Below are 20,825 nucleotides of genomic sequence, written 5' to 3'. Positions count from 1 at the left end.
TCATTGATCAAGACCTATTTCCATATTATTGATAATTGCACGAAGGTGATCGTTTAGAGTCTACATCCCCAGTCATATCCCCATCAAGTAGTTATTTTTCTTTTGTTTTTCTATTCACATAGTTTTTCTTCTTAATGTGAATAGTGTTTTTTCTCATAATTCCCTCAGAATTGTCCTGGATCACTGCATTGCTGCTAATAGAGAAGTCCATTACATTCGATTATGCCACAGTGAATCAGTCTCTGTATATAAGGTTCTCCTGGTTCTGCTCCTCTCGCTCTGCGTCACTTCCTGGGGGTTGTTCCAGTTCACATGAAATTCCTCCACTTTATTATTCCTTTGAGCACACATTCCATCACCAACAGATACCACAATTTGTTCAGCCATTCCCCACTTCAAGGGCATCCCCTCATTTTCTAATTTTTTGCCACCACAAAGAGTGCAGCTGTGAATATTCTTGTAAGAGTTTTTTTTTTTCCCTATGAGGTAACTTTAATTTTAATGTTGGGCCTCTTTTACTCATTATCAGTTGCAAAAAAGATCCCCAGGGGATAGGGACTCAGTTATCTTCTCCCCAGCTTGCCACAGTGGGATGTATCTAGCTTGGGCTATGTTCTTGGAACCTATGTTCCAAGAACAGAACTGTTGGGAAAGAGGGTCTTTCCTTAGTACTTCATCAAGATTGCATTTGAATAAGGACTCAAGTTTTTCAGTGCATCTCTGATCTCATCATTTTGAGTATTCAATCCAGTGGTAAGATCTATTCAATGGAAATTGCTTCAAAGTGAATGAGAAAGGGTTGAGGTTCCAGTCCAACACCTTGAGCTACACATAAATCAATAGCTAGTACTTATGTAGCTCATTAAGGTATTCAAAGTCCTTATACGGATGAATTCATTCTATCCTCACAACCACTTTGGCATTAAGTGCTATTAGTATCCCAACTTTGCCAAGGCTAAATGACTTGCCCAACTGCTAATATATGTCTAAAACATGTCTAAAAATTCAAGACTTATTGACTCCAAGTCCTGCACCTTCACCCACTCTATCACCTAATTGCCCAGCTACGTATGAATTGGGTGGATCCTACAGAGAATCTATTCAGAAGGGTTACCGTTTGTCTTTCTGAATGAGAGTTGTTTGGAGACAGGAAGATCTATGTTCAGCTCTAGCCCAGGCTAGAACACAACCTCTCTGTGCCCTAAGAGGCTCCTGGTTATGCATATCAGGAGAGATGAGTGATGAAGGGCTGGTGATGTGCAGAGGTAGAAGTTCCCACACCTACAGTTCCCCACACTACTGGAAACTCACAAATCTTTTGTTTTTCATACAGGCATCTAGTATAAACATATTCTAGAGGTAGCAGTGAGGTGAATGCTGTCAAATTCAAATAAAAACATATAGTATATCGACTCAGAAAACCATAAGTTAACATTTTTTATTTCATGAAATATTTCCCAAAATATATTTTAATTTGTTTGGGGCTGCACATAGGTAGGATCTTTATCAGTAGACTGAGTTTGATACCTTGGAGTGGCAGATAGAGGGCTGGGCTTGGAGTTAGGCTGGCACATATTCAATCTGAGACTGACATTTCTACTAGTTGTGTGATCTTGGATAGATCTTTTAATTTCTGTGGGTGCTTAAGTGCTTAAGAAAACTTTTTTTTGGTAGAGAGAGTTCTCATACTTGGAGTTCTTCACACTAATTAAACCATAAATCTTTTGTGTATTCACATATATAATAAGTTGTTCAGTGGTGTCTGACTATTACCCCATTGGGGGGTTTTCTTTTAAAGACATTAAAGTGTTTTGCCATTTCCTCCTCTAGCTCATTTTACAGATTAGGAAACTGAGGCAAGCAGCACTGAGTGACTTGCCCAGATCACCCAGCTAGTAAATATCTGAGGTCAGATTTGAACTCAGAAAAATGAATCTTCCTGACTCTAGACCTGATTCTCTATTCACTGTGCCACTTAGTTAGCTGCCCATACAGACATACAAACTATAATATATATTATATTAAAGGCAGCTGGTGGCATCGTGGCTAGAGTACCGAATCTGGAGTCAAGAAGACCTGAGTTCAAATCTACTTTCAGTTGCTTATTAGTTGCGATGCTGCCTAAGTTGCTTAACCCATTTCACTTTCCTGAACTGTAAAATGGGGATCATAATGGCACCCACCATGTATTATGTTCTTAGTACCTAATAGTTGGCATACAAATGCTTATTTCCTTTTCTTTTCCTCCTTGAATTTTAGATACCCATAGCAACATATATTGAATCTTGGTAGACAACAAGATTTTTTTTTCTCATTGTCATCCATGTCTTCATCCTCACCCTCGCCATATACTCTTTCATTTCATCCTCATCCTCAAATGTCCTTGTTAAGCCCAAGCTCTGTTGGTACATGGCTGCTAGTGAGGATACGATGAATATGCCTGAAATTTTTATTTCACTTGTCCTTCTATGGGTGTGCTTGTTTTTTGAATATGACTCTTGACTATAAATTGTTAGGGATCATCTTTCCAAGGCTATTTTGAGCAGTGGATCAGATATGAAGTCCTTTTAGGAGACCTGGGAATTTTGTCGCATTAATTATCATCCCAAAGGATAGAGGTACTATGGCAACTGTAATGTTACACTGAGATGAATACCTGAGGATTCTACTTGTTTCCTGTTTTCAAAATAAGGCCCTTCTAGAGTGTTCCTCCGCTCGTGACAGAACTGGATAAACTGCCTTCATATAAATGATTTTTATAGAAGCTGGGTCAATGTAAAAGTTCTAGAATTAGTTATCTGATGATCTCAAATGTTTTACAAATGAAGGAATGTTTTTAATAGACTTTAAAAGTTGACTGTCTTTTTTTTTTTCCTTCTTCCTGTTTTCAGCATGCTTTGACCAGATCAAGTTCTCTGGGTGACTTCTCCTGGCCACAGAGGTAAAAAAAATAATAATAAAAATAATTAAAAAATTAAAAATAAAATAAAAATGTTTATTTGCTTTTTGCCAAGATTCTGTTTTTAGGAACCCTGCTCCCAGATTGTTTAAAACATGTAAATATACACATTCATACATATATGCATACCATAATTAGGAACAGTGTCAGCTTGTTCTTAATCATGGCAGTTTTTTCTTAATTGTAATTTTTGTGCCAGATATGATGTTTTGATCTCCATATTCAATATTTTCCTTACAGGAGGCTGGTTACTGTGGAAAGGCAGGATAATGGGACATTTGGATTTGAAATTCAGGTAGGTAGTTTAAGACTTTTTCTAAACACTTCAGGAAGAAAATGCGTTAGGTGGTGTCATGGTTAGCTCCTTTTGAAGAGTAGTCAAGATAAGAACTGAAGAATGAAAAATCCATTCCTGGACAAAATGGTGGCAGCTGGAAAAGGTCTTGGGTAGATGGGAAAGGGAAGACCAAGGCAAGGAGAGGCTGTGGTTGAAGAGTGAGACAATTTGAGAGCTGCTGTTTTTCTTAATCTTTATCTTAATCTTCGGGCAATTAGGTGGAACAGAGGATAGAGTGCTGGGGCCTGAAGTCAGGAAGATTTTTCTTCCTGAATTCAAATCTAGCCTCAGACATTTACTAGCTTGGTGGCCCTGAGTGAATCACTTAAACCTTTTTGCTTCAGTTCCTCTTCTATAAAATGAACTGAAGAAGGAAATGGCAAAATACTCTAGTATCTTTGCCAAGAAAATCCAAATAGTGTCACAAAGTGTTAGGCATGCTGGAACAACAACTTTACTAAGTGCCTTCCTGTAATCAGAGTCCATTCACGTTGCTTTGATGATAGCTGGAGAAATGCTGCATAGCTTTAAAACTAGAGTAATGATAGTAACCATCTTTATTTTACAAATAAGGTAACTGAGGCTCAGAAGGATTAAGTACAGGACTGCTGCAATCAGCTCTTTCTGGCTTTGTGAGAACCTGTCAAAGTTTCATTACGAGCATCTATTTACACCTCAGAAATCAGCAATTGTTACAGATCAAGGCTTCATTTATTATTTTGTTGATTATCTAGTCTTAGGAAAGTGTTAATGATGTAGATTAAATTTTAAAAATGTTGTGGTACTTCTCCCCAGCCACATTCCCAGCCCATTTTTTAAACATTTACCCACTCACTCTTGTTCTGCTCTATAAATGTTGCTTTAAAAGAGCAGGAGTGTGCAGAAAGCTTAGAGAATGAAGGAAGGCATCACCAGACTGGAAGCCTGGAGGCTAACAACAACAACAACAACAACAACAACAAATGGTATTTATATAGCACTTTAAAGTTTGCAAACTGGGTTTATATCTGTTACCTCATTTGAGCCTCGTAATACCCCCTGGTTAAGTGATATGCTCCAGAATCACACAGGGAGTACCGAACAGGATTGTGATTTGGACTCCGGTCCTCTGGTTCCAAATTCAGGATTCTGTCTCCTCCAGTATGCTCCTACTACCATTGGCCAGAAATTATAGAATCAAATACCTGGCAAGATCTTAGGGGGAGCAATCTTAGAGAGAGTGCCCAGCCTGGAGTCAGGAAGACTCATCTTCCTGGGTTTAAATCGACACTTGGACATGGACTAATTGTATGACTGAGTAAATCACTTAACCCTAGTAGACTCAGTTTCCTTATCTGTAAAATGAGCTAGCAAAAGAAAGGGCAAAATATTTTGGTATCTTTGCAAAGAGAACCACAAATGGGGTCATGAAGAGTCAGACAACTGAAACGACTGATCAACTCAAAAATTTGAGAACTTTGAGCTGGTAGGTACTTCAGGGGCTCTCTAGTACAAGCTCCATATTTTTTATTTGAAGAAATTGAGGCCAAAGGGAAGGTAAGTGACTTGTCCATGGTCACAAAGGTATAGATTTTGGGGGTAGGATTTGAATCCAAGTCCTTTCCCTTTAGAGCCATGGTATAAATATATTAATGAGCAACTTAATGATAGATGACATTTGAAGTCTTAATTACTTCCATTATGATGATTTTTAATAAACCATAAAAGTACAAATACTAAGGACAACTGTGATTAAATTGAATAATACTTAGACTTAAATCACTGAAATATTTATGGTACTTCTTTGATGACAGTGTTACCTTTTTTACCTCCTACTCCAAACTCTAGTCTGCATTCTCTTTTCTTGAAATTACAATGTATTAGTAATGACAACATTTTAGTCAGCTTTAGGGCAGAAACTGTATTGTTTTTGAATCACCAATGCCCTGTGTACTATCCAGCACATAGTGGGCTCAAAGTAAATGTTTGTTGATTGAATTGAATAGAACCACACCATGGGTACAAATACAAATGACATATTCTGTTGGGAATTTATTTAATTTTATAGGTGATAAAAGAAATGCCTGGTGGGAATTTATTTCCTTTCCTTTGCCTGTTTGCTGAATGGCCAAATCTGTGAGAAAAAATGAGTTGATTCCAGTGAAACTTAATACTGTTGAGTGTTTCAATGATAAATTAGATAGCTGGCAGATAAGAATCATTTTTGATAGGCTATTGAATTTCACTGAGATACAACCTCGCTTAATCACATACGTATCCAGTTCCTGGATGAGGAGATTTTCACACACAGTGTTGAGATTACCTGAGATGGTGTAGGATGCCAGAAAGCGCTTTAATGTGGGAGGCCAGAGGATTTAGATTTTTTACTGCCACTTACCACTGTGTAATCTTAGCAAATGATTTAGCCTTTATGGGCCTCAGTTGCCTTCCAAGTTTCCTTCTAGCTCTGACGCTTTGCTTTTCATTATGGGTATTTCCTTGAGAAATAATGAGTGCTTAGGCCTTGTTATTGGAATTGGAAAGTCACTTTAATGATCTCAATTTAATTGTAGTGAATATGGTGAGAGAAGAAGGACTAAACCAACTGGTGAAAGAAGGCCTGTTGCATTCACAAAGCTTTTGTTTTCAATTCGTGAAATATAGAGACTTTTTTTGGAACTTTTTGGACTTTTGGAACTATGATTCTGCCAATTGTCTTGGGAAGGACAATTCACTCACATTCTCCACATATCTGATAAGTCCCCTATTTTGCTACAAAGATACTGTAGTTTCTGGGGCTTTTGGGGGGGAAGAAATATCTTCTGACCTGGCAACAGCAACAATAGAATCAGGGCAAATAACGACAGTCTTCTTGGAGGAAAGAGCACTTTCTTCCCTATGCATGGCTCCTTTCACTACAAACATCCATTGTACACCTATCAAGATACAACGTCCACATCAGATTATAACCCTTAGAGACAGAGAGGACCTTTATAGCATGACTGCTCGATTTTATGGACAAGAGACTTTTCCAAGGTCACCAAGGTACAAAGTTCTAGCAGAACTATGTGAGAAGCAGAGACTTCTGAAAGCAGATCTAGTCCTTTGTCCCCTGATAACTAAAAGTGCTGTTAAAGCAAACTACATGTCATCTCCAGAGATCAGTATCAGCTAGTAACCTATGATCTGAATAGCCATTAAAAAAAACTCTCTTAAATGAGATTATCATTAATTCTCTTGCAAAATCCTTTCTTTTCATGGCAAGTCCACTTTTTGTACCTATAGTCAGAGTATCTGTACAATACTGTTTAATTAATTTATTTATTTACAGTTTAATGGTTAGTTAATGAATTAATTTAAAGCTTATTTGTTTATTCCATTAGGCTAATGTGAAAAAAAATGGGAGCAATTATTTGATCTTTATCAGTTCCAAATGGTCATTTTGAACAATTTATAAATAGAAGAAAGGAGAAAATGAACTGGTTAACTCTGGGGAAACTTTGTCAGAGAAGAGGGCTCTCCTCCTTTCACCATGCCTATACTGTGCTTATGGGAGTCAGTGTGACATGGTGGCTAAATCAATGAACATGGAGCCAGGAAGACCTGGGACTGAATTCCTGTGTAAACTTGGGCAAGTGGCTTAGCCAGTCAGCCTTAGTTTCCTCATATGCAAAATGACAGATAATAATATCAGTAATATCTACCAGCCTGGAGAGGAAGCATGGTGGGGTAGTTAGAGCTGCCTCTAGACCCAGACCCTTCATATATCTCACATTGCATCTGGGGGGTGCAGGGAGCAAAAGTGAGATGGCTTTTTTACCATATAAAAGGGATAGTAATGGTGCAGCTCTGAAGAAAGGGAGCTTGAGCTCAGGGTAAATTACATTATGCCAACACACTGTCAAGTCCAACAGGACATGCCATTTGTTATACTAGAACAAATCGAATGCAAGCTATATTATAGTGGGTCCCCCCCCCCCATATAGGTTCAATACATGGCAACTGAGGGACCTTGCAACTCTTAAACTATGGTTTTGTGACTTTTTAATACACAGCTCAGTGGCATGTTAGCTATACTATTGTACTTGGAGTCAGGAAGATCTGAGTTTGAATCCTGCCCCAGATATTTACTAGCTGTAGGATCTTAGGACAGTCACTTAATCTGTGTGAGTCTTAGTTTCCTCATCTATTAAATAGGTATAAAAAATTGACCAGCCCCAGGGCTTTTGTGAGAATGAAATAATGTAGGTAAAGAATTTTGTGAGCCTTAAAGTATTATATAAATAGCAACTATTGTCATATTATATTATCATTATATATAAATATAAGTATATTATATTATGTTACATATGTAATTATATACATAATCTGGTGAAGCCTATGGCCCCCTTCTGGGAATCATGTTTTTAAATGCAAAAAAAATACAATTATAATATAATGTAATGCATTATATTAATTATATTATATTATTACATTAAATTATATTATATTATGTCGTGTCATACTATATCATATTATAGCTTTAAACTTCAGGAAACTTTGATTACATTGATGTGAGAACTCTCCACACTCCTGTAGGCTGCAATCTTCATGCATTATGTTGTGCAATGATCAAGAAAAAAAAAATGGAATGAGCATCTCTGGACTTAAATATATTGTTCCTCACAAGCAGTATGTTGCTAAATGAGCTTGAGCCTTTTTCAACTCGATAGGACCCACCAGAATTTGCAGTCTATTTACTAGCTTAGCAAGAACCTTTCATGCCATGATCAAGCATCAGAGTGATGCTCTGATGGATCAGTTGAGAGCCCAATGTGCTAAACACAAAACATCCTTTAAAAAGTTTATCACACAGATTGAAGAGAGGTCCTCTGGGGTCTTGAAAGACTTCATGCAATTCTCTCTCTCTAGAAAAATATATAATACAATTATAAATATTATGTAATGCACATTATATATATCATACATTGCATATGTATATTTAGTTACATTCTTATGGTTCATCATAGAATTTTACCATATCTGGTTGTATTTTTTTCCTTGTTTGTATATTGAAATATTTTGGTTGGTTAATGATTCTTATGTTATAGAATAAAAAAGATACAAATAAAAAAGTGAATAGTTTTAGAGAATCTAATATGGATCTCAGTTGGGTCTCCTAGATTACCATGCAAGATAGAGGAGAGAGTAAAAATAGGAGATAGGAAATAGTTTGAAGTATGCAATTTATGTTGAGGAATATTCAAGCCAGTTGCTAAAATCAAAATATTTACTATGTTTCAATACGAAACTAGACCTCATAAAGCAAAGGGATGGGGAGAAAACTCATTAAGCTTAGGTTGTTGGGACAATGTGCTGATCTGACACATACTCTCTGTTTCTGTACCAAATTAAAATAATACTTTTGTCAAATTGATATAATAGGAGAAGCATAACTTTTTCTAATTTAGTTATCTGCCTAATGAGTCTGTAGGTATTCAGGGTAGACAAAACAGAGCTTTCAGAAATAGAGATGATTGAGTCAATTACTTTGCTTCTATATAAATGTGGGACAGATTGTCATTATTTGTGAAACTCTGATTTTAAAATAATTAATCCTTTGTATATTTCCCTCTGTACTTACATCTTATTCTAAGGTAAAAAACAATCCTTAGCTAGTAATGAGCATGGAAAGGATTTCTTTCTTTACTTTTTACCCAATACTCTTTTTCCTTTAGAAAGTAAGAAGAAATTTATTAATTAAAAATGTACAATGATGATAGTTTGATTATTCTCTAAAGTTGAAATAACTAATCTCTTGAGCTACTCTTAACTTATCCTTCTATTCCAAAGTTTTAATGAGATTGGAGCTCAGTTCCCTGGTAAAACAGTGCATGATGATCTGATGATAGAAGATTTTCCAAAATTGCAAGCAATTATGGGGAAAAATTAACACATGCCATGTCATGCAAACTAAGAGGGGAAATATTGATTTTAACAAATGGATTTGAATGCTTCATATAGTAATCCTGAATCTTGCCTTCATACTTACAGACTTACCGACTGCCAAACCAAAATACCTATTTGGCTGAGATGTATACATACATCTATAAAGTGCAAGAGGAAAGTCCAGCTTACCGCTCTGGACTACAGATTGGTAACTAACATGATACTTTTTATGCTCTCTTTTATCATGAATAATGCAATATGTTCATAGGCTTTGGGTGGAGAGGGGTGAGAATGAGACTTCTTTACCAAAACACTGTCTAGTAAATATCAGATTCTAGATTTGAACTCAGGTTTTCATGACATCAAGCCCAGCCCTCTGTCCTGTATCCCATGATGCTTCTACATTAGTGAGAACTATTTTAAATGATTAGCCAAAAGTAAGAATTTCCTGACAGCAAAGGTTTATCAAATGTGCTCATCTTACATACCTATCACAAAGACTTATTGATTTGAAATTATTTTTCTGAACCTATTTCATTTCTTAGTTGCAAAGGGTTTTTTGGTTTAGTCTTAAGTAGAAACCCAGGAGGGCATGCTTTTGCATAACATTCATTTTTCTCTTCTTTTTGTTTGCATCTCCCAGGTGATGTCCTTGCTAATATCAATGGAGTTAGCACGGAAGGTTTTACTCACAAGCAAGTGGTTGAATTGATAAAATCTTCAGGAAACAAGTTAAGGTAACTATTCAAAATCTAACATAGAAATGTCTATTATCTAATATTTTTTCCTTAAAGATCATAAGAAGAAAGATAGCATGACCCTGGCTTTCAGTTAAGTATAAACAAATTTTATAATTGCCTCCAAGTTTTTGCAAATAGATAAAAATATGAACATCATAATTTCAATATATCAATAGACCACATATGTAGGATTTCAGTGTTAAAAGATTCCATTTTCATTTTAAAAGATTCCAAACACAAATGGACTTACAAGATTTTGAGGGGCACAGAGAAATTTCTTGTACTTTGGTGCACTACCTTGCACAGATGATATGCAAGTTAATGGTAAGTTTTAAAATTTTGGGGGGTCCTAGAATCCTTTGGCCATCTGGTGATGCCTGTGGACCCCTTCTGGGAATCATGTTTTTAAATGCATAAAATACAATTCATAGGATTACAAAGAAATACATTAAATTTAAATATAGTTACCAAATACTAAAAAAAATCATGAACCCCAAATTAAGAATCCTTGCTCTATTGATTAAAACAACAGAAAAAAATAGCTCATATGAGGAACTCACAGTGCCTTTTCTATATTATGAAAGGCAGAGTGTTGCATAATGGAAACAAAACTGGTCCTAAAACAGGAAAATTGTTGAAGACTTTCTTTGGACACATACTGACTGAGAGATCCTTATCAAGTCATTCAGGCTCTTTAGTATTCTAGACAACAGTCTTAATTTTTGAAGGAAAAAAGCCAAAACTAAATTTTACTTTTTTCACTCCTCCAAACCCTTGCATTGAGAGTTAAAGAAAAACAAAACCCCTTTCAATCTATGATCCTTTCCAGATCAAAATATTATAAAACTAAGGTTGAGACTTGCTCAAGGCATGAGAACAGCAAAGTTACTAATAGAAGGTATGCCTCTTGATCCTAATCCTGTCTTCCTTCCATTGTACTATACTCTTTCTCAAGGGTTATTATAGTTTATTAGTTAGTATAACTACTAGTCAAACATAAACAACCCATTTTCCTCATTGTCATAAACAAATTATTTCTTTCCAAATCATCTATAATATTTGTCAGAGAAAGATGGCATTGCTTTTTAAACCAATTCCCCTCCTAATATGGTCTCCATATTCTACTATTGAGATGAATTCCTCCTTTACTGAAACTTAGGACCTTAAAACTTGAACTCATTCAGTTCTAGAGAGGATAAGCAATATATTCTCTTTCATTTGGAGAGGAGAAAATATTATTTCTCTTCTTGCATATGGCAGCATTGTGTAGTGGGAAGGACACTGGTTTTGAAGTCAAAAGCTCTGGGGTTGAATCTTAAATCTTCATTTTACTCATCTATAACCTTGGGCAGCTCACCACTTTTTCTGCCTCAGTTTCTTAATCTAGAAACTGAGGAGATGGGGCTAGATTTTTTCTGAGCTCTCCTCTAGCCTTAAATTCAATTACCCTTTAAATCATCAAGCCTATGTCTGGCTCTAGACTCATAATTGTAAGCCAAAAGACAATTCTGAGAGTAATTTTCATAGGGATTTTTAACATGAAAATTTTAAGTTGTGCGTTTTGGAATGGGCGAGAGAAGAGGTAGAAAAATGACAACCAACAAATCCCTATGATGATGATACATTGTTAAAATTACTGTCACTGCAGGTCTAAGAACTTGGCCACTTCCTGGCTTGGGCTGTGGTTCTAAATGAGGTCACACAGTTCTGGGAACATGGGTTGAGTGGTATATAGATAGGAAGTTGAGATTATTTATTCTTGGATGCAAAGCACATGTCCCTTCATAGTATTCCTAATGTTTGTTGCCTCCCTTGGTCATTGTGGTAGAGGGCTGGAGAGTGATGAAATAATAGGCTGGAGTGAGAGCCATGGGGGAGAGTGGAAAGAAGGCCTTTCCATTTGAAAAAAAAAAGAACTATAAAACCTTCTGTGATGTCTTTATACTCTGCAAAAACACGAGTATTCTTAGATATGCCTCAATTATGCCCAAGGAATAGCTCATTCCCTAGATTGTTATCTGTATAGTAAATATAAGCCTAAGTCATACAAGTATCCAAAATAATTGTTAACTGATTGATTCATATGTCACAATTGCTCAACTAAAGTCCTCCAAGTTGAGCCCTTTGTAAAAGGGCTAGATTCCCCAGGAAGGAAGATGGCTTCTGCTTTCTAGCATGTAGCAGCCCATGTTGGAAAAAAAGCAAAAGTAGTTCACTAAAGCTATTTAATGACCAATTAAAATTTGTAAAAAATCCTAGGTTTCACCTACTGTGAGGAAAGGTTCACTTGATAGTTTATTTTCTTCCTTTTATGTATGTCTTTTCCCAATTCATGAAGACTGGCAATTCTTTTACAATCTATATAGTCTTAGAGGGAAGGTTCCTTACAATTTGTCATAGACCCCTTTGGCAGACCAATGAAGCCCATGGACCATTTTCAGAATCATATTTTCAAATAATTGAGGACATGTTAAGTTTCAGTTAAATAAAGTTGTAATTTTTTTCCCCATCCAGTTTCATAATTCTCCTATCTTAGAGAGTTGCCTGGATCACCAAGAGATTAAGTGACTTCCTCAAGGTCACACAGTCAGCATGCGTGAGAAGCAAGACTTAAATGTGGGTCTTCCTAACTCCAAGGCTACACTACATTGCAACATTATTTCCTAAAAGTTTATTAGTCATACCACAGCTATTCAATCCTAACATTAAGACACTTTTAAACATTCAGAAATCTTACTTTTAAAAACAATTGTACTCTTCAGGGATGGCAAAAAAAACTGTAGAAAGCACCTACCTCATCCCCTGTCTCTGGACTAGAGCACACCAAATCTAATTCTGAATAAATGATTATCCATTCTCCCTCTAAAGAAATCCATTCATTCATTTTGGCCCCTCAGTAAGTTCTTCTAGGGCAGAGGAAGCATTGTTGCCACAATGTTCATCTCAGTCCCTAGCCATTCAAAAATTTCTTAGATAAGAAAAAAAGTGTATAACTTGTTAATCATAGAGAGTATTTTATTTCTATTTCCCTCTAAAGGGAAGTGTTTTGCAGTTTCATATGAAATTTTTAGAGAGATCTGAGAAATTGAATCTTCACGTTATTCTCCAGAGACAGAACCAGGATGAGGTGATTGGGGCTTTGCATCAAAATTTAGAGTCCATTGACAAGATCCTTTAATTGTACTAAAATAGTTACACTTCTCAACCATTTTCCAGATAGTTAATTTATTAGTCTACTATCTGGTTTGCTAGTTAGTACAACTACTAGTCAACTATCCCTTTAATGTGTCAACTCTCAGTCTTTTGATAGAATTGGAGAATCCTGAGTCTCTGTGGGCATGCGTTTATCCAGTTGCTCCATCTGGTCACTTCAGGGAAAATCTGGCATCTCATAAACTGGGCAACTAGATAAATGCATGCTCATAGAGATTCAAGGTTCTCCAATTCTATCAAAAGATAGAGCTGACATGTTAAGGGGGTAGTAGTTAGGGTAAAATATTTATTAGTCCTAGTTTTACATAATGATACCTATTTAATTCATGATGAATGGCTTTACAGCTCTTTGAGAGGGGACAAAAATAAGGGAGTGAGACAATTTCTCAAATAGAACTTCAGAAATCTATAAGAAAATTAGTATAACTGTTAGCTCATTAGTAATAACTAGCTTGTAAGTGTGATTAGTTATATTCGGAAGCTTCATAGTACAAACCTTCTTCCTCCTAGTGTCTGTGTCCCAGAGAAGTTCCAGGCATTTTTTGTGCTCCTTCCCTAGTACAAAAATTGCTTCTTTTGACTTTGTTGTTCACTATATTACTTAGCATAAAGATATACCTAATACTCTGTAAGGATGGTAGCTATTTAAATGACTGTCATTTATTTCATATGTGAAAGATTTTCCTCCTTTTTTTTCCTACCACAGGCTAGAGACAGTTAATGGAACCATGATTCTTAGAAGGGCAGAGCTTGAAGACAAGCTGCAGGTTCTGAAGGTAATTTAATTTAAGGCCACGTGGCACATTTTTCATCCTTGAATGAATGAGATGTTCAGTGAAGGTCTATTTGAGGAACTGATATAGCCCTTGAAGATGAAATGTGGTGATGAGAGTCTAAAGTGCTGAATGGTCAAGAGTGACAGAATTCCATCTGCATGAATATCAAATTCTGCACACCAATGCTAAATCAACACATCTTCCTCCTTCCATGGCTGTGTTAGAATGTACAGAAAGTGAACAGGAAGGCACACAGCTTGACAATCTCTGTATTAGAGTGTCTGACTGTGTGCATTGGGATTTGCTTTTTATTTTAAAGGAGCAGAAATAGCTTTTGAGAACCAGTTGTTAGGACAGCTTTATTCAAAATGATGGTGTTTTCTTAAAGACTGCCTGGCAGTTTTTGAATGACTGATCTTGATGCCCTTTTTATGTCTTTTTATTATTCAGACATTCTGTTCCTTGAAACTAGCCTTTCATGGCTCTCTTGTTGTCCTTGTACTATTGGCCTTGGCAAGCCTATGATCATGCCGAAGAGTAAGAATGTTAATATTGCTCTAGGACATATTGCATGGAACAGGACACACCATTAAAAATCCCTGGGGACTGGAGTTTGAGGGGAGTTAGCATACAAATATCCTGGATTTATGGGGCACTACCTAATCCAGAAGCACAGGCTAGCACTCATTTGTATGCCAAGTCAGACTCCCACATTACACATGACTTAGTAGTAGAACCCTAAATTCACCTTTCCATTCAAATGGACTTTTCTCCTTCCCTTTTCCCACCTCTCACCCCCACAGAATAAGTTCTGACTCTTCTAGGCCAAGGTTGCATCCTTTACCAGCTAATAATTGTTCCCAGTGTCATATTGTAGAAATGAAAGTATTTATTTCTCTCTTTCTTTGTTTCTGTTTCTCTGTCTCTCATATTCTTTTACTCCCCCAATCTCTGCATCTGTATCTCTGACTGAATGTCTCTCTGTCTCTGTCTCTCTCTATCTCTTTGAGCAAGGTATACAGTTCTTTATTAGGGAAACCTGAGAGCATCCCCTAAGACTTAGAAAGATCAAAGGACTCATTAAATGACCATTCCTTCAAGTGACACAATTGATGAGACAAATGGTAGTGTGGGCATTCTTTTTACATTAATGTTTGGACTTACTGACTTTTTAAAATTAAATTTTATTTTTTTAATTAATGTAGAAAAAATTTTTGACAATTGCTTTCTGACATTCTGCAATTCTTATTCTCATCTTCTGAGGTGATAAATAGTGCTTTAACATATCACATGTGATATATATTTCCATATTCCCCATGTTATAATTGAAGATGCATATCATAATAAGTGATGATTTGATCTGCAGTCAGATTCCAACAGCTCCTTCTTGGGGTGTGGATAGTGTCTTTTTATAAAATGAGTTCTTTGTGGGGGCAGCTGGGTGGCTCAGTGGATTGAGAGCCAGATCTAAAGATGGGAGGTTCGGGGTTCAAATCTGGCCTCAGACATTTCCCAGCTGTGTGACCCTGGACAAGTCACTTGACCCCATTTTGTCTAGCCCTTACCACTCTTCTGCCTTGGAACCAATATACAATATTGATTCCAAGACAGAAGGTAAAGGTTTAAAAAAAGATGAGTTCCTTGGGATTGTCTTGGAACCTCATTTTTGCGGATAATAGTTTAGGTAGGCAAATATTCTTGAAACTGCAAATTTCCATGTGTTTATAGAGTGGAGAAGGACCTATAGAGTAGGTCCTTGAACGGGGTGCAATAATAACTAGAAATGGCCCACATCCATGGCTTGCTTATTGGGATTCCAACAAGGCTACCTTTAAGCTTTGTCTTAAGTACCCAAAGGCTGAGGCTTACAATAGATGTTCAAATAATCATCCAATTAAGCTGAGTGGATTTAAAGTTAAGATGTTTCTACATTAGCTGGGATGTGTAAGTCTACATTACTGTGGGACCAAGCCTGGCCTTGTGTTTCGCCACATCCAGTCATCTTCTCTGCCCAGAGATAATGTACCAGAGCAAGTCTGGCTTTCTTAGGATCCTTAGTGTTTGGAATATGGTACATTTGAACCTAGACTCGGCTTTACAGTATGTCTCCCAAGTCTACCTAGGAGATAATGAGATACGTCAAATGTTCTCAAATGGGTCCCCAACTTTGAGGATCCTAGGGGCTCATAATGCTCCTTCCTGCTGAGCCTAGGCTCATTCATGTCTCTATGCCTTTGAGAATACAATCTTATCCCCACTTCTATGCTCCTGTATTCTTTATCTCTCTTCCATGAATTCCAGTTTTATGCTTTCTTCAGAGCCCAACTCAAACCCTTGGAGAAACAGCATGACATAATAGAAAGAATCCTGATTAATCCTCATTGGACCAAGGTGTCTATCTTACCTTTTCTACTTAATACCACTGTGACCTTGGCCAGGTTCCTTAACATCTCCGGACCTTATTTACTTCATCTGAAGAAAGAAGGGGTTGGACTAGGTGACCTGTAAGGTCTCTTGTAGCTCTTCTGAACTCACATTACTTTTATAAGCCAAAACACAGTCTACTGCATGATTATTTACATTAGTTTTTAATATCAATTTTATTCTCTGGTTTTCTACATAGCTATGTTTTATGTCCCTAATCAGATAGTAAGATCTTTAAGGACTAAGACTGGGCACTCTACATTTTTTTGTATCTTCTATAATACTTCATATAGTAATGGAAATAAAACCCAAGTTCAATATAGATAGATAAAGATTTATTAGGCACTGGTTATGTACCAGACACTAGGCTACATATTAGAAAAACAAATGGAGATTTTAAAAAAGATAACCTCTAGACTCGGTAAGTTTCCATTCTAAAGGAGGAAAACTATATCTAATAATTAGCCCATAAGTGGTGCTGGTGGAGGGAAAGGATATTGCCTTTCAAGGAGATTTCCAAGGACTAAGGAGTGGAGTCAGCAGTAAAGTGAACATCTCAGATGAGCCTCTTGGAAAGATGGTCCAGGTAAACAGCTCACCCATCAATAGAGAATTCTGTAGGGCAGAAGAATCTCATCTCCACTGTGAGAAAGCTGCTCAATATATGTGGTTTGAAATGAGAACAGTTCCAATTTAGTTTTTAGGTCAGAGAGGTAGCAAGTGTAACAGAAAGAAAAGAGGACTTGGAGTTAGGGGACACAGGTTGACATTTGGCTTGTCATATGACCTGGAGCAAACCACTTAATTTGGCCAGGTCTCGGTTTCTTCACCGGCAAATTGAGTGATAATGTTTGTAGTATTGCCTCACAGGGTTGTGAAGGCAGCTTTTTGTAATTCATATAGTGTTATAAAACATAAGCTACTATTTTTGGGGGCTTTCGGGTATTTGAAGCTGTGAGCTTTTATGTACATTTTTAAAGAATATGTTAATTTAACAGAGCAGTATTTTATAAAACTGAACTGTTTCTGTGTCCCCCTCTGAACTTCTTTATTTTCTCTTCATTGTATTTTTAAAAGTGTTTTATCAATGCTCATTTCTTTTATTTCCTTTTTAAAAATTTCTACTGCACCAAATCCCACTTCTTCCACCAATTCCTCTCTTGTAAAAAAGTATGATAAAAACAAACAGATCAGTAACTCATTTATTATGAAATAATTAAATGAGTATATATGAAAATGTGTCCAATTCTGTGATTCTATGTGATCCATGGACCAAAGTGTTAAATGACCCCTTTTCCAAAAGATGGAAGGAAGGCTTTATCATCAGTCCTCTGAAGCTGTGACTGATCATTGCCTTGGCCAGAGTTCTGAAGTCTTTCAAAGCTGTCTTTCTTTATATAATAGCTGGTACTCTGAAAATTATTTTCCTAGTTTTACTCATTTACTTTTTTCAGTAATCCTTACAAATCTTCATGTTTTCCAGAATCTGTCACATTTATCTTTCTTTTCATAATAATGTTCCATTATCTTCATATGTAACATTGCTCTTAGCCCTTCCCTACATTATAGGCAACTATTTAGTTTCCAGGTTTTTGCTGTGACACAAAGTGATACCTAAAAATATTTTTGTACATATTGGACTTTTTATTCTGTCTTTGACCTCTGACTGTATATATCCAGTAGTCATATCATTGAATAAAAGGGTGTGCATATAGCTTCCTGCTATCATAATTGCAGCTTATGCAGCAACAACTTGTTGCAAAGGATGAGGAAATAGATACATTCTACAAGATCCCTCAGAACAAGTCAACGTGTGCTTTGACATTCAGTAACTACAATGCAAGGGGAGAGTGGTACAAAGAATGGTAGAGAATATGGCTCAGGTATGATAAAAAAAGAGTTCAAGGGCTGATACCCAGAAATCTCATGTCTATATATCTTTGTCTAGAATACAGGCTGAAGGTATTGAACAAAGCAATCTTATCACATAGGAAATGACTAGTTACAAATGTGGAAGTCATCCAAATCAGCTGTCTTTGTGCAGTCAAACCATCAGCAAGTTAAAGCAAAGATCAAAATCTATGATGAATTAGAAGGAAGGATAAAGTTGAGAAGAAGGCCCTGGGAACAACAGTCAGAGCTTCATCTTAGCTTATTCAACATAGCCTTCAATGCTTAAAAAAAGTAAACAGTAAAAGCCAGTAGTGATGACTTTGATTATCATTTTCTGAAAAGGCTTAACTGATGAAAAATTGTATTTCAATGAATAAACCAGAAAAGCCTAGAAACTGCCTTAACCAGAAAACACTAGATCCCTTTATCAGGTGGAGAGACGTGGAAGTCAAAGGCAAAAACTCCTAATAACCCCATTGCTTAAGTCTTTAAACATCTCTAAAAAAATCTAGATAAAAGTGGAAGAAAGCCTCCATTTGGAAACCAGAAATCAAAATGTCTGTATAATTGCTGAGCTGTATATAGTTTTCTCCTAGTCTTAGAAATGTTCTAATGGTTAGGTACTGGGGTGAATTACCTGGCAATTAAGATTACTCCACACTAGAGTAAGTTACTGAGAGGGAAAAGTTGAATGATCTTTGCTAGAGATATTAAAAAGTAGAATAGATTATCATCTCTTCAGAATTAGATCTAGTAGAATTGGGTCACATTCTATGTTTTCATAGAAGAGAATGGTAGGAAGATGGAAAATAGAATGAATTTTGCAGTGTTTCTTTAATTATCTATTTTATGCATCAGTAATCAAGAAATCAGTGGATTTGGATATTAACACCTCATTTCCTCATATGTTTGAAGAGTAGATTGAAATGCCACTTAAGGAGACAGAGTCATGAAGAGTAGCAGGACTAGGCAAAGTCTTTTTACTGAGGAAATATGTTTGGGAGCAAACATAGTGTGGAGAATATTGAGGGCTCATTTTACAAGATAACTCAGGGAAAGATAACAAAAGAATTGAATCATGGACTCCATTTACCCACAAAAGATTATTGAGAGAATATCCTAACTACATTCTCATCTTTATAAAATATTTATGGCATTCACACATTTCAATGACATCCTTGATGAAAATGCAAGCGAGAATGCCCAATTTTTCATAAATGATTATCTGTAGTAGACCATATCTTTAATGTTATATAATTGACTGAAACATATACATTGTGCAAAATTTGATTATATCTTTTGATTATGAAAGAATTTTGACTCAGTAAGATAAAATTCAACTTTAAAGGCTTACTTCCAACAAGGACTCTATTATGCCTGTATAATATAAAAATCACTCAAGATCTTTTGATAAATGAGTTAACAGAGTTAAGTCTGTTCAGTGACCCTCTGATTATTAGTGTCAAATAAAACATAAAACATTGAGATGTGTGCTTATCAAAGGTATGCACCACCATCATAGAGAATGTCCTATACAAAGTCATAATGGAAAAGGAAATTTTTGTAGATTATGAGACTTTCCATAAATTTTTATTTGTGTATAATATTGTGTGGATTGCTTAGAACTGCAGAATTCTAAAGTATGTTCAGAGCTCAATCATCCCTCTGTATTCAAATGACTCCTTTTCTTACATACTGAACCTGCGCTGTTAACTTCCTTCTCTAGATCTCTATCTTGATTTTTCCATTAGAATCTCAAACACAACATGGTCAAAAATGGAACTCATTCTATTTACCTTTAAACTCATTCCTTCTCTGAGCTTCCCTGTTTTTGGTGGTCATGGGTACCATCATCTCTGCAATCACCCAGGCTAAAAACTTTAAAATCATTCTTCATTCTTTCTTATCAACTTCCAAATTAATTTAGTGCCCACATCACATCTACTAAGCTTCCATAGTATGTCAGTTCATTCTCAATAACATCTGTCACATCTGTTTTCTTCTCTCTATTCTAACACTCTAATTCAGGTCCTCATTACCTCTCATCTGGACTATTTCAATAGCTCATGAATTTCCCAGCTTCTCTCTAATTCATTCTTTACACAGCTGCCAAAGTAATATTCAAGGTTCTTATCTGAATGAGTTGCCACCCCTAGTCAAAAATATTCATATGCTACCCCTTTTGCTAAAAGGATAAATGCTGGCTTCTCCACATTAAAAACCCTCCACAATCTGGCTTCAATTTACCTATTTTATTTTTTTATTCTAAAATCAAATATAATCTGTCATCCCATGGATATTTCCATATGCATTAGAGAACACATGAGAGGACTGGATATAAAACTGTGGCTCTCTGTTTTATACTATATGTGTGGATTTTACAACTTGCTTCAAAACCGTTGATTGTGCTACCTTCTGAACTTTTTTCTTTTCTGTACATTTAAAACATATTTTTAGTGGTCCTTTTTTTTGGGGGGTATCACTCTTGCTACACTAGTATATTCTTTTTATACCATTCCTTTTCTTGACCCTTTTAAGGCTGTCAAAGTAGAACTAATTCATTCCCAGATTCTCTA

The 20,825-nt window shown here is 36.1% G+C and overlaps 1 protein-coding gene across 1 annotated transcript in view; it reads left to right on the top strand.

The window, feature by feature from the left end:
* The window catches only part of CYTIP (cytohesin 1 interacting protein), a 47,204-nt gene that overhangs the window by 15,004 nt on the left and 11,375 nt on the right, over positions 1-20,825 (top strand). The window contains exons 2-6 of the mRNA XM_001365995.4: positions 2,892-2,941; positions 3,200-3,254; positions 9,309-9,411; positions 9,847-9,940; positions 13,863-13,932. Of these exons, the coding sequence (XP_001366032.1) occupies positions 2,892-2,941; positions 3,200-3,254; positions 9,309-9,411; positions 9,847-9,940; positions 13,863-13,932 (372 nt within the window). The remainder of the gene's footprint in view (positions 1-2,891; positions 2,942-3,199; positions 3,255-9,308; positions 9,412-9,846; positions 9,941-13,862; positions 13,933-20,825) is intronic.

The sequence above is a fragment of the Monodelphis domestica genome, chromosome 4 (genome assembly GCF_027887165.1).
Source record: "Monodelphis domestica isolate mMonDom1 chromosome 4, mMonDom1.pri, whole genome shotgun sequence".
Lineage (NCBI taxonomy): Eukaryota > Metazoa > Chordata > Mammalia > Didelphimorphia > Didelphidae > Monodelphis > Monodelphis domestica.
The sequence above is the reverse complement of the archived record's forward strand: the minus strand, read 5'-3'. Positions and strand labels throughout refer to the sequence as shown.